Source organism: Anabrus simplex, chromosome 13, assembly GCF_040414725.1.
Source record: "Anabrus simplex isolate iqAnaSimp1 chromosome 13, ASM4041472v1, whole genome shotgun sequence".
Taxonomy (NCBI): domain Eukaryota; kingdom Metazoa; phylum Arthropoda; class Insecta; order Orthoptera; family Tettigoniidae; genus Anabrus; species Anabrus simplex.
Genome location: NC_090277.1, coordinates 77,252,724 through 77,267,143, shown reverse-complemented (window position 1 = coordinate 77,267,143; position 14,420 = coordinate 77,252,724). Strand labels below are relative to the sequence as shown.

At 41.7% G+C, this 14,420-nt stretch overlaps 1 protein-coding gene across 3 annotated transcripts in view; it reads right to left on the bottom strand.

Moving 5' to 3' along the window:
* Window positions 1–14,420, bottom strand: part of LOC136885116 (organic cation transporter protein) — an 83,671-nt gene that overhangs the window by 13,917 nt on the left and 55,334 nt on the right. For all 3 annotated transcript variants that reach the window (XM_067157576.2, XM_068230192.1, XM_067157575.2), the window contains exon 5: window positions 9,184–9,281. In XM_067157576.2, the coding sequence (XP_067013677.2) occupies window positions 9,184–9,281 (98 nt within the window). The remainder of the gene's footprint in view (window positions 1–9,183; window positions 9,282–14,420) is intronic.

Below are 14,420 nucleotides of genomic sequence, written 5' to 3'. Positions count from 1 at the left end.
TACTTTATAGAGTCCTAATTGCAACATAAAGACAATTTTAGAATACAGTACTTAACATAATTCTGTTGTTTTGTATTTTGGATTATGGGTGATTTGGGTTGAAATTACACCAAATATAATAACAGAAAATAGTAGAAAACCGCAAATTAACAGCAGCTAACTATATAGCCTATGGTATGCAGCATGTTGCGGGAAGTTCATCATGTTCACTCAAATAACTCTTAGATTCTTGAATATTGTTCATTAACAGTGTTTATTAATAAAGTTAACGAAAACATCGTGGTGTGGACGCACCTTAATGCAGTGTAGCTCTGGGTTCCAGAATGTTAGCACCTCGTCTGATTCGTCTTACAAGGGAAGGGCGCATACCGAGGAATCACAGATCTTACGTTAAATGAGCCAAGAATAACACAATGGCCAAAACATTTCCATGTTCTATTTGCGGAATTTTACGAAAATTGACCTATGATTTAAGTGCGGCCCGCGATGATACCTAAGGTTTCCAATGTGACCCTAGAGCCCTTACAAATTGGAAACCCCTGGCCTATAACATCACCATTACTACTCTCAAGAAGTCCAGCATGATCTTCAAGAACCATGCTTGTGGACCTCAGATAAATGTTTGATATGCCTCACTCGTTTGCCTTCATACTATCTCGTGTATATTGTTGTTGTTGAGGTACTCTTTGTTTTGGGCAACCTGCAACTGTTGCAGGAAGATTGTACAGTCGAACCTCGATATCTCGAATCACCGTGCGAGCTGAATTCAAGACCAACTACAACCTAACAGACCTCCATGCAGAATCCAACATGGCGGATGCATTGGGCCATTGTCTGTTGTGAGACGCGGCTGGATGTTCATTCTTAATAATATAATTAACGCCGATGACGTTCATAATTTTCGTAAATAAGAATTAGTATATGAAATTTAAATCGTGTTTCGTTAGTTAGAAAACACGGAATTATTTAAAATAATACTGTATTCCAAAATCGAAACAAGTAGTCGAACATAACCCTACGCCAGTACATTTGACAATCATAAAATGCAAGTAATTAATATTCCTTGGCAAAACAACAACGCACAACACATTACAAGAAAAAAACAAAACATCCATGACATCCATCCATGATATTGGAGTTGGTCTTACTGAATTTTATTTCAGGTTATCGAAATTTCGAGATATAGGGAATTCCCGCCTTTGAAGATTGCATGTAATCGAATACCGTCATAAGTGTTATTCAACCAAATAAAAACTAACTGGAAGCATTTTGACATTTCAATTACAACTCTCATTATAGCAAGTTGTTGAAGACAGAACACCTACATACAACATTTATTATAGCAAGTTGTTGAAGACAGAACACCTACATGCAACACTTATTATAGCAAGTTGTTGAAGACAGAACACCTAAATACAACACTTATTATAGCAAGTTGTTGAAGACAGAACACCTACATACAACATTTATTATAGCAAGTTGTTGAAGACAGAACACCTACGTACAACATTTATTATATCAAGTTGTTGAAGACAGAACACCTATATACAACACTTATTATAGCAAGTTGTTGAAGACAGAACACCTACATGCAACACTTATTATAGCAAGTTATTAAAGACAGAACACCTACATGCAACACATATTATAGGAAGTTGTTGAAGACAGAACACCTACATGCAACATTTATTATAGCAAGTTGTTGAAGACAGAACACCTACATACAACACTTACTATAGCAAGTTGTTGAAGACAGAACACCTACATACAACACTTACTATAGCAAGTTGTTGAAGACAGAACACCTACATACAACACTTACTATAGCAAGTTGTTGAAGACAGAACACCTACATGCAACACTTATTATAGCAAGTTGTTGAAGACAGAACACCTACACGCAACACTTATTATAGCAAGTTATTAAAGACAGAACACCTACATACAACACTTATTATAGCAAGTTGTTGAAGACAGAACACCTAAATACAACACTTATTATAGCAAGTTGTTGAAGACAGAACACCAGCAAGTTATTAAAGACAGAACACCTACATACAACACTTATTATAGCAAGTTATTAAAGACAGAACACCTACATACAAGGGAAAAATCCGTTGGTCCCTTCCGTTTTTCACCTTCAGGCTCATTTTCTTCCACATAGGTTTCAACAACAATTATTGCTGTAAAAATATTTAGGCCCGGTTTATTCAATCTCAGTTAAAAGATTACTAACACACTGTTTGTTAACATAGCGTTACAAATTTAGCGTTCATTCAAACATTTCCCGGGAATCTTAGCTAACACGGTGTTAACTCTCACAAGAGTCACGATCAGTGAGAATCTAGAAGGCACTGGCAGTAATATACAGTTTGTGAGCGCGCTTCGATGCGCCTTTGTTTGAATTCAGCTGTAAACCAAGGCGCGTGAAGTCAACATTTATTCAAATTTTCTGTCTTGACCGTGAATTTTCTGTTGCTCTATTGTGGTTGCTCACTAATATAAAATGAAACAATATTAAAATATTCATGAAACAAAATGCTCAATCGTCGGACTATGTCGTCTCACTTACTACTTACCTGATTGTTGATGGGCGCCAGCTACAAATAAATGTAACGATGATAGAATGAGGATCTTGAATATCTCTAGGATGTGAGGTAAATGAAATGAAATGGCGTATGGCTTTTAGTGCGAGGAGTGTCCGAGGACATGTTCGGCTCGCCAGAAGCAGGTCCTTTGATTTGACTCCCATAGGTGACCTGCGCGTCGTGATGAGGATGAATTAATGATGAAGACGACACATATACCCAATCCCCGTGTCAGCGAAATTAACCAATGATAGTTAAAATTCCCGACCCTGCCGGGAATCGAACCCGCGACCTCTGTGACCAAAGGCCAGCTAACTATTTAGCCATGGAGCCGGACACCGAATGTAGTTGCAAGGGGTTAAGTGAAACTCTGCGTTGGCTCACATTAGCGCTCGTAGTGGTAGAAAAAGGCAAACTGCTAATCTACTCGACCGGATAACGATGATTAAGAAAATAATTGTAATTTTAAGGAATAAATAAATAAATGAAAGAATATATTCTCATAGTTCATTATATTTTATTTACCTAAAATTCGTAGCTCATATCCCTAGGATATTTTCACGATTGAGTTGCTTGCCTGTGTTTTTTTTCAGGGGTCGTGGCACATGGTAAAATTGTGTCTACGGACGAAGAAATATTAAATCCGCCACTGACAGGTACACAAATTCGGTAGCTTTAGTAATAAGGATTCATCCACAGATCACCATATTTTGTTTCTTTATGTTTCTTTAATTAATGATTAGGGTAAACTTCAAATGTGTCACGCAGATATCGTCCAACAGAGAGGAAGAACATTGTTACGAGAACTGCTTACTGAATGGAACGGAACGTGGGACTTACTGTTCGCGAGGTAGATGTTACTGCGGCACGCACATATTGCGTAAGGAGTTCTTTGAATACCGAGTACGTCATCGACAGCAGGAATGGTAAATTGATATACGTGCTTTGAACAAAATACTCGATAAGTAAGTCTGAAGTTTGTTTGTTGAAATCAACATCGTCTGTGTTTGTGACTAAATGGTTACTGTGACTTTTCACTCCTTGGAAAACATATAATTACATTTCTTCGTTCTTTCTTAATCCGTTTACCCTCCAGGGTTGGTTTTCCCTCGGACTCAGCGAGGAATCCCACCTCTACAACCACAAGGACAGTTTTCTGGAGCGCGAGAGTTTGAGTCAGGGATACAACCTCTCCCAGGTGGCCTAACCTGCTGTTTTGAACAGGGGCCTTGTAGGGGTGTGGGAAGGAAGCGGCCCTGGCCTTAAGTGAGCATTTGCCTGGAGGAGAAATGAGAAACCACGGAAAACCACTTCGAGGATGGCTGAGTTGTGAATCGAATCCTCCTCTACTCAGTTGACCTCCCGAGGCTGAGTGAACCCTTCCATCCCTTGTACCACTTTTCAAATTTCGCGGCAGAGCCGGGAATCGAACCCGGGCCTCAAGGGCTGGCAGCTAATCACACTAACCACTGCACCACAGAGGCGAAATACGAGATAATTGTCACGGAACATTTAGAGTAATTTACGATGTCACCAGTTGGATTATGATTCGAAATTCGTGAAGTAATGTAACGCCAAAAAACTAGGACGCGTCACCGTATTTTCGACCGGGTTCAGAGATATATGTGTATAGTTCTCAGCGTAGTGGGCCGCTAGCTTCCATCCCCTCATTGGAGTCATCAGTGCGCTTAAACTATTCATCCTTCACGTTCCTCAGTTTCAGCCTGAAAGCCATGCTCGACGGACCCGGTTAAAGCCCCATGCATGTTTATGAGTTATGTTTTATTTTACTTGTCACTTAATGTGGCAAGAATGTGTCCGTTTTGTTTTATTTTCGTGTAAAATAGTGCCTTGGTATACATTGAAGTCCAACACATCATGGATAGAAATAGGGAAAGAGAAATCGAAAGACGTTTAGAAAAGGAAGGGACATTCGCCAAATGTTAGGACTGCCTGAAGAAGAGCAGCCTTCTGCGACTGGACAAGAACTAGAAGGACATGGAAGACGTCAAATGTTTAACATCCAATTTATGTATTGATAAAATACTTTTTAACATTATTTACCAGTTGGTTCAACATTTTCTACTAGTTTTGTAACATTAAAAACAATTTCAGCTTAATTTGTGCAATACTTCCCTGACCCGGTCTAAAACACCGTGCGCGCCTCCTCACGAGATTATTTTTACGCGCCCTCTCCAAGGTTAAACGTGGACTACGGACAGACATATTAAATATCAAGGAGTTTAAATTCATGTATAATAAGATTTATCCCGGAATAAGAGCTGAAATTAAGATCGATTTCCAATGTATTCATTAATGAGGAATTTGCGGAGGCCTTGACTGGACCGAAAATCAAGGAAACATGAAATAGTATTATGGTGGTTAATAGCATCTAAATATACAGATACGGGTTGGAAATGGTAAAAATGAGACTGAATTGCCTTTATTGGACAGAAAATAAGATAAATACGATATTATGTGACATGCGTAGTGGAAATATGTTTTTATTTTCAGAGAATATGTATCTTAGCACATCTTAGGTGCGGTATACTACAAGAATTAATAGTAATATACACTGACTGACAGAGCAAATGCAACACCAAGAAGGAGTGGTCAGAACTTTATGCCATCTGCAGGGTAGACTGACGTCACTGAGGTATGCTCATGATGTGAAATGCGCCGCTGTGCTGCGCACGTAGCGAACGATAAATGGGACACGGCGTTGGCGAATGGCCCACTTCGTACCGTGATTTCTCAGCCGACAGTCATTGTAGAACGTGTTGTCGTGTGCCACAGGACACGTGTATAGCTAAGAATGCCAGGCCGCCGTCAACGGAGGCATTTCCAGCAGACAGACGACTTTACGAGGGGTATGGTGATCGGGCTGAGAAGGGCACGTTGGTCGCTTCGTCAAATCGCAGCCGATACCCATAGGGATGTGTCCACGGTGCAGCGCCTGTGGCGAAGATGGTTGGCGCAGGGACATGTGGCACGTGCGAGGGGTCCAGGCGCAGCCCGAGTGACGTCAGCACGCGAGGATCGGCGCATCCGCCGCCAAGCGGTGGCAGCCCCGCACGCCACGTCAACCGCCATTCTTCAGCATGTGCAAGACACCCTGGCTGTTCCAATATCGACCAGAACAATTTCCCGTCGATTGGTTGAAGGAGGCCTGCACTCCCGGTGTCCGCTCAGAAGACTACCATTGACTCCACAGCATAGACGTGCACGCCTGGCATGGTGCCGGGCTAGAGCGACTTGGATGAGGGAATGGCGGAACGTCGTGTTCTCCGATGAGTCACGCTTCTGTTCTGTCAGTGATAGTCACCGCAGACGAGTGTGGCGTCGGCGTGGAGAAAAGTCAAATCCGGCAGTAACTGTGGAGCGCCCTACCGCTAGACAACGCGGCATCATGGTTTGGGGCGCTATTGCGTATGATTCCACGTCACCTCTAGTGCGTATTCAAGGCACGTTAAATGCCCACCGCTACGTGCAGCATGTGCTGCGGCCGGTGGCACTCCCGTACCTTCAGGGGCTGCCCAATGCTCTGTTTCAGCAGGATAAGGCCCGCCCCCACACTGCTCGCATCTCCCAACAGGCTCTACGAGGTGTACAGATGCTTCCGTGGCCAGCGTACTCTCCGGATCTCTCACCAATCGAACACGTGTGGGATCTCATTGGACGCCATTTGCAAACTCTGCCCCAGCCTCGTACGGACGACCAACTGTGGCAAATGGTTGACAGAGAATGGAGAACCATCCCTCAGGACACCATCCGCACTCTTATTGACTCTGTACCTCGACGTGTTTCTGCGTGCATCGCCGCTCGCGGTGGTCCTACATCCTACTGAGTCGATGCCGTGCGCATTGTGTAACCTGCATATCGGTTTGAAATAAACATCAATTATTCGTCCGTGCCGTCTCTGTTTTTTCCCCAACTTTCATCCCTTTCGAACCACTCCTTCTTGGTGTTGCATTTGCTCTGTCAGTCAGTGTATTACACGACGGATTCTAAGGTAAGTTTTGATCACATCAACCAGTATAATTATATGGTATGTTTCCGTGAAAGTGATGTATTTTGGGTTAGGCTAATACAGTATTTGACTCCATGGGGGTTAATATCAAATGTTCAACGGTGAATTGTGCTATTTCAAGATGAGACTCACTTAATAAACAATATCTATTTAACCTGGTTATCGGATATTAATTGATGTGGCGTTGCTAGGTAAATATAGTATTTTCCCAAATACTCAGATGATAAATATAGCATGTCCGACGTCGTGTAGGATCTTCGAAAATATTAAATTCCATACTGATAAATGTATACATCATCAAATATTGGAAACGACATCAAATAAGATATGGTGACATATAGTATAGGCCTATAAACTGCCAAGGAACACTATGACTGTAATAATAATAATCGTATGGCCTCAGCTACAGTGTGCAGACATTTCAATTTGACGCCATCTAGCTGTCTGCTCGTCAATTTTGACATTCCGTTTTACTCTAGGCCCACTAGATGGCAGACCGTGTAAACCGAAACTCTCTTGGGCGTCTGTGGCTGAGACTTAATGAATTTTGGCGGGTAAACACCAAATGTGTCAACAGAGATCTTTTACATGCCGACATCGTACGACCTGGAGTGTCGAATGGACTTTTTTCCGCCCTTCAAAAATCCGACTACCTCTGCCGGGTTTGAACCCGCAATCTTGGGATCCGGAGGCCGACACTCTACCGCTGATCCACAGACGTAGCTACTATGACCGTTATTTTATTCTTTTCAGATTATCAATTAATTTAATGTCGTAATTATGTAGTATTAGGTTGACATTTGGTTGTTCATGAAAAACTTCATTTAAAATAATAATAATAATAATAATAAGAAGAAGAAGAAGATGAAGAAGAAACTTCGCTTCATGTGAATTTGTTTTATGCTCGTATGTAGCCAATCTGATTCTCAGATATGTTAGGAAGACCTATAAAACAAGGTGCTGTTTTTAAAACATTTGGCCCTTAGAAAGTGTTTTAGAACGTACCTATGGTCACATGTGTATTTCCAATTCATTGTTCGAAGTCAAGCTTAATGCCTGTTGCTTTCCCAGTTTGATTCTCAGATATGTTTAGAAATTGATGTCATGACAACAGTGGGCCACCAGAAAAGTTTTAGAATGCATGTAACATCATATTTTATATATTTCCAATTAGATTTAAGGTTATGTTAAATGGCAGATGATGATCCAACTTTTGGGTCAAAACTAGCCCCATGTGTACAAATATATACACTGAGTGGCCGAAAGTCAAGGGAAGTAGTGTCCCATTAGAAAATGTGCCGTGTATGACCCTTGAGCGTCGCGGCTAGCTGCGGCGTAGCTGAGCAGTCTATCACAGACACCAGTGTCGTGAGTATGGCAACACGTCGCGAGTTAACCGACTTTGAACGGTGCGCGGCGCATAGGTCATAGTATTGCGGAGATTACACGCGAATTCGGGCTTCCGAGGTCAACAGTGTCGAGGGTGGATCTTCAGTATCGCAGAGAGAATGTTGCCACCGGTGTAAACCACCGCACGGGAAGACCACAGGTGTTTAAAGAACGGATATCACGTCACCTCCACAAAACCATACTGGGCGCTCGACGGGCTACTGTGAGTTAGATCACCACCCAGTTGAATGTTGGGAGTCAGGAACCCATTTCTACAAGGACAGTAAGGAGGCAACTGCACCGCATAGGCTTCACGAGCCAACGACCAACCCCTGTCCCTTTGCTGACACCTCGACACAGAGCTCAATGACGTGCATGAGCCCGCGAACAACAGCAAAGGACCATGGAAGAGTGGCAGCGTGTGGTATGGTCCGATGAATCCCTGTTCCAGTTGTATCGAGCTGATGGGCGCGTGAGAGTGTACCGTATAGACCCTGCGTGTCAAGAAGTTTGTATCCAGGCGGGAGGTGGCTCAGTTCTGGTCTGGGCGGCGTTCTCATGGTCGCAATTAGGTCGCGTTGTCCGGCTGCAATGAGCGCTGACAGGTGCACGTTATGTGGACATTCTTCCAGACCATCTGCATCCCTTTCTGGTCCTAGAATACCTTCATGGAGATACCATGATTCAACAGGACAGTGCGCCATGTCAGTACTCTGCGGTGGCACGCAGATGGTTAGACGAGCTCTCCAGTGAAGTTGGCCCTTCAGATCCCCTAAACTTAATCCAATCGAGCATTTATGGGATGCTGTCGATGCTGATGCACGCTCTAGGAACCCCGCACCAACTACACAAGACCAATTGGGGGTAGCAATGCAAGAAATGCGAGATGCATGGTTCAACATCCTTCCAGAACGATTCCAACACCTTGTAGATTTGATTCCTCGCCGTAGTGCTGCCGCTTGGAGGGCTCGTGGAGGAGCAACTCGTTATTAACATAATATTCAGTGTCTTCCCATGACTCAGTGTATATATAATACAAGAATTTTCAAAATAAATTGTTATTGAAATGGTGGAACCAACACCTTTACTATAATCGTCTATCATCAATACGGAGCATGAAAATAGTCACTTTGACATCAGACATAGTCACAACGTTCATCAACAGACGGGTACTTACGATTTGAAAATCAGGATCAGGGTCTTGCGGCGCAGGCGTGGAGTGCGGAACAGTCCCAGCAAGCTGCCTGATGGGTTCTTGTCCGTCTTCACCGAGTTCTGAAAGTAACACGATAAGAAATTAAGCTTCAAGGATCGTTTCACCACGTGAAAATTTGACATAACCCTTGAGCACTTACAAGTAGACTAACACAGTTCAATAATCTATTTTACAACTCTACTTATCGAAACACACGGTGTTTCGTATGTGCCACCACTACGATTGTTTTCTATTGGTAGCGGAACATTTTCAATTATTGTGAAATCCTCGGCAGTGGCTCCATTGTCTTCCTTCCTGTCAGTTTCTAGCGTAGTGAGACTAGGCTCTGGCATACTACAATATCTCAGACCTAATTGCTACTATAGACTGAGAGGAAAATGACGTGATCATGGACATGTGGCTTACACATGGTGGTGGAGTGACAAGTCAAAATAAGCAAGATGATCTGTATTAGTGTTGAATTCATAGTTTTTGGGAGCCGCTGAGATGAATAGTTACGCTCTGGATGACATTTAAGTCCAAGTTCAGCCACCATCAGCATAGGGGTTGAGAAGGGGTTAGAAGGAAAATGTCCAAAATGACCGAGATCAAGTACAGGGTCTCTCACGTAAGTTGAGACTGTCGAAGCGGCTTTTTACTCACCGATTGGTGTTCTGCAGTATGGGAGGCCCGCGCATAGTTCTTGACCTTGCAAGCAGCCTGCACGTGTTCGACCACCTGGCAAGCATCAGTCGCCAGTCTGAACAGGTCTACGAACAATATGGAGAAGTGAGGTCTATCTGAAGAGTCAACCCTCTATGCCTGCGGAGAAGAACAAACCATGGCGCACCTCCTGCATTGCAACTCCTGCCCTCTCGTTTGCACCATGTAAAATTTAGCGAAGACCACACCAAATGGTCGAGATCTCGCCAAATTCTGGTCCGATATGATATTGTTACTTTGAATGTACCTCTAGTGTGTTTTGTTTACCACCGAGCTCGATAGCTGCAGTCGCTTAAGTGCGGCCAGTATCCAGTATTCGGGTGATAGTAGGTTCGAATCCCACTGTCGGCAGCCCTGAAAATGGTTTTCCGTGGTCTCCCATTTTTACACCAGACAAATGCTGGGGCTGTACCTTAATTAAGGCCACGGCCGCTTCCTTCCCACTCCTAGCCCTTTCCTGTCCCATCGTCGCCATAAGACCTATCTGTGTCGGTGCGACGTAAAGCAACTAGCAAATGTTTTGTTTACCATTTAGGCCTATCTAATTATTTCTCATTCTTAAGCAATAATTTATATGATGTATTGCTTGTGATACGAGTAAATAAATAAATAAATAAAAAATAAATAAATAAATAAATAAATAAATAAATAAAACTCGATAATTCGAGGTAATTGGAAGGAGAAGTTACGTCGCATTTGGAATAACTCTGACTATACTGAGCAACACAGGGAAAATCGTGAAACATGAGAAATTCGGCAACGATTGAAGCTATCGTTCTGTATTATCATTTCTTACAGTGTTATGGTATGGATTAAGGTTTTTTTTTAAAGTCCTTTATTGACTTCTGTTTATAATGTTGCATCGTTTCTATGCCAGTTATGACTGTTCACACGACCGTTAAGATGAGACCAGAACTTTTACACGCGAAAATACGTTGCAATGATAACTGTCTCACCGTGTTAACAGCTGGGATTCAGACTGGCGACTGATGCTTGCAAGGTCAAGAACTATGTGCGCGCCTATAATACTGCAGCTTATGCATCGGACAATAAAAACGCCGCTTTGACGGTGTTAGTTTACATGAGAGACCTTGTACTTAATACATGATGTAAATATAGCTACTTTTCATTAAAATAATTACTCATCATTATCATAATTTTCATTTCGCCCTGTCCAGCTCCTGCCAGGTCGGGGTGTTGCCTCTCCTTCCACCACCCCTCTTCAGTAATTGTATTCCGGTCCAGTCTTCTTTTTCTTATGCTGTTCTTGATAGAGTTCATCCATCTTGCTCTGGGCCTCCCTCTTGCCCTCTTTCCTTCTATCCTAGCCTCCAACAGTTGTTTTGGCATCCGTTCCTCCTCCATCCTCATAACATGTCCAAACAATCTCAATTTATTCTTCTCTATCCTATCACTCAGTTTTTCTATCCCTATCTCTTTTCTGACCTGAACATTTCTTACTCTCTCTCTCTCCTTGTCTTCCTTACCGTACTCCTCAGGAACTTCATCTCACTGGCCTGAATTTTACTCTCATTTCTTGCTGTCAAAGCCCAAGTCTCTGATGCATACGTTAATACAGTATAGGGTATAATACATCTTGTACATTATCTATTTACAGTTCATAGGAACTTCTCTGTTCCACACCACATTCTGGTAGAACAATTTCCCGCTTGTACCCTTCTGCTGATCTCCTTATTTGACCTTGCATCTCGCATTATTTCACTTCACAAATATTTGAAGTATTCAACAACTTCAAGGTTTTGTCCCCTGATACTAACAATTCCTCCTCCTTCTCTTGTCATAACCAACGTTTTGCTCTTCTCCACGTTGACTTTCAGACCATATTTCTCAATAATGTCATTTAAAGCCTCTAGTTGTATTTGCACTTCTGTATTGTTAAGTTCCATTATTCCTTCCAGGGAATAATATGGTGGTTAATGGGGGTACAAAAAATAAAGCATACAGAGGGAATAATGATGATACAACATGTTCATTTTCTAAAGAAATGGGATGGGCACATCTTATAAAAGATTTTATAGAGACAAGGGAAATACGGGAGAAATTTATGGATGAGGAGGATAGGAGGAAAATTGATAACGAAACTCAATTGTATTCAGTTGTAAAGTTGTTGAACAGAGAGCGGATGCACCCCGGAAAAACTGTTAAATTATTCAACATTGTTAAAGGAATGTCGAAAATTGCATTGATAGAGATAAGAATTGATATATGCTAGTTAGTTAGTTAGTACCAAATAAATAAATAAATAAATAAATAAATAAATAAATAAATAAATAAATAAATAAATAAATAAATAAATAAATAAATAAATAAATAAATAAATAAATAAATAAATAAATAAATACATTTTTAAATTAACATAGACAATATAACTTCGTTGAAGTCTAGAGCTATTAGGTACGCAGATTATACGTATAGCATATAAATAATGAACCGTCCTATTCTATTTAAATTGTACGTTCTGATAACGTAATATTAATATTCGGATGTGGTATGCAGGGACTGAAGGTGACTTCTGTGGTGACCTTTACTTAGGGGTTACGGGTCACGTTTCCGGGGTATCCAAAGGACCTCTATAGCATGTTCGAGAAGTTGTTTTGTTTCAAGTTCTATTTATTAACAAAATGTTTCTAACATTTATTTCAGGCTATTCTTTCTCTGGCCAATTCCTAAATCATCTAAGTGTTAAAAATGGTTTATAATGTTTTCTGGACACCTCCTTAATGCTGATTTCTTTGTGTTTTATAATAATTATTATTCTACATTAACTTTTGTATACTCCACGTATTAAAAATAAGGAAAGACTACAACAAACAATGCCCTCTCCCTGATCTGTGGTTTCTTAGGTTATGGGAGGTTATTGCCTTACCTTATCTTATCTTATCTTATCTCATCATATCTTATCTTATCTTGCTATTTGCTTTACGTCGCGCCGACACAAATAGGTCTTATGGCGATGATGGGTTAGGAAAGGCCTAGGAATGGGAAGGAGTCGGCCATGGCCTTCAGTAAGGTACAGCCCCAGCATTTGCCTGGTGTATAAGTGGGAAACCACGGAAAACCATCTTCAGGGCTGCCGACAGAGCGGTTCGAACCCACTATCTCCCGGATGTAAACTCACAGTTGCGCGCCCCTAACCGCACGGCCAACATGCCCGGTTTTGTTACCGTACCGACTCTAATCACAAAGATATTCATGAATTTGGATTTTTGTTACTAAGTCCATATCAGTGAACTTTGAACTGTTAGAAAATGTGCGGTTTTTCATTTGATCGAGTATTTTACTACTGACGTTTTTATAATTACCTACGTTGACTTCAGTTAGGGAGAATCCCATAGCGAAGCACGTGTACATCAGCTAGTATATGTATGTACACAGAATGTCCCAGGAGGAATGGTCGTTATTCAGGGATATGACAGGAACGATCATTTTAAGTAAAACACTTCATTAGAACATATGCCATATTCCGACATGGAACACATTTAATGTACATTTGTTTCTGGGCTAGTGTCTTACCCGGGAACCGATCTTACTGAGGTCAGGTTGTTCGACATTTTTGTATTTGGATGAAGATTGAGGTAACTTCCAAGACATCCAGGAGTTTGCTTTCGGGTGATCGGCGTACAAAACCACTCCTCTCCTTTTATGAGGCAATTAACACCATAACTGAAAAGATCGATCTCTACCGACGACTCAACGAGAAGAGTGGACATCAAAGCCGTCAATAAGAAAGAAAATAAAGCGATGGTGTTAGATCCTACCATTCGCTTCGAGAGGGACCTGCAACAAGCTCTGGATGTTAATCTGGAAAAACACGCAATTTATACACAACGTCTGCCATATCTCCTCTTGGTCAATGGGATGTCAGAGGCCACCGGTTTGGACCCAGAGATACCCTGCCCAAGAACAGAGCAACTATCCTTCAACATTTAAAAAATCCTTTTTACGGCATAGAGAAACTCTTATAACAGATCATAAGATATTCTCTGCAAATTATACAGTTGCATTTATACCTGAAATCGCATCTCCTAACGACGAATTTTCCAGGAAAAATATTATTTCATTACTGTAATTACATACTAAGTTATGTTGTTCCGGAATCTTATGGTCACCCACACTGGGGGACGGATGATTTATTTTGTAATGAATCTTACAACTTGCGACAGGCCACTCGTATTCATATACAGAGTGTATCCGTGATGATGTCACAAACTTGCAGGGTTGATGGAGGACTGCAAATGGATCAATTTGAGATAAGGAACCATAGTCCGGAAACGTTCCAATGAAAAGTGATTAATAATCGGAGTTGTTTAACGTCCGTCCGTTGTTAACAGCAGCAGAGTACACAGTCGTGATCGGAGATGTACTACCCACGTTCTACACACATCCCACATCCCCTTCGTCCAACATAATGGAGCCCCACCTCCCCCTGTGGGTGGGGGCGGTAGAATAACACCCACGGTATCCCCTGCCTGTCG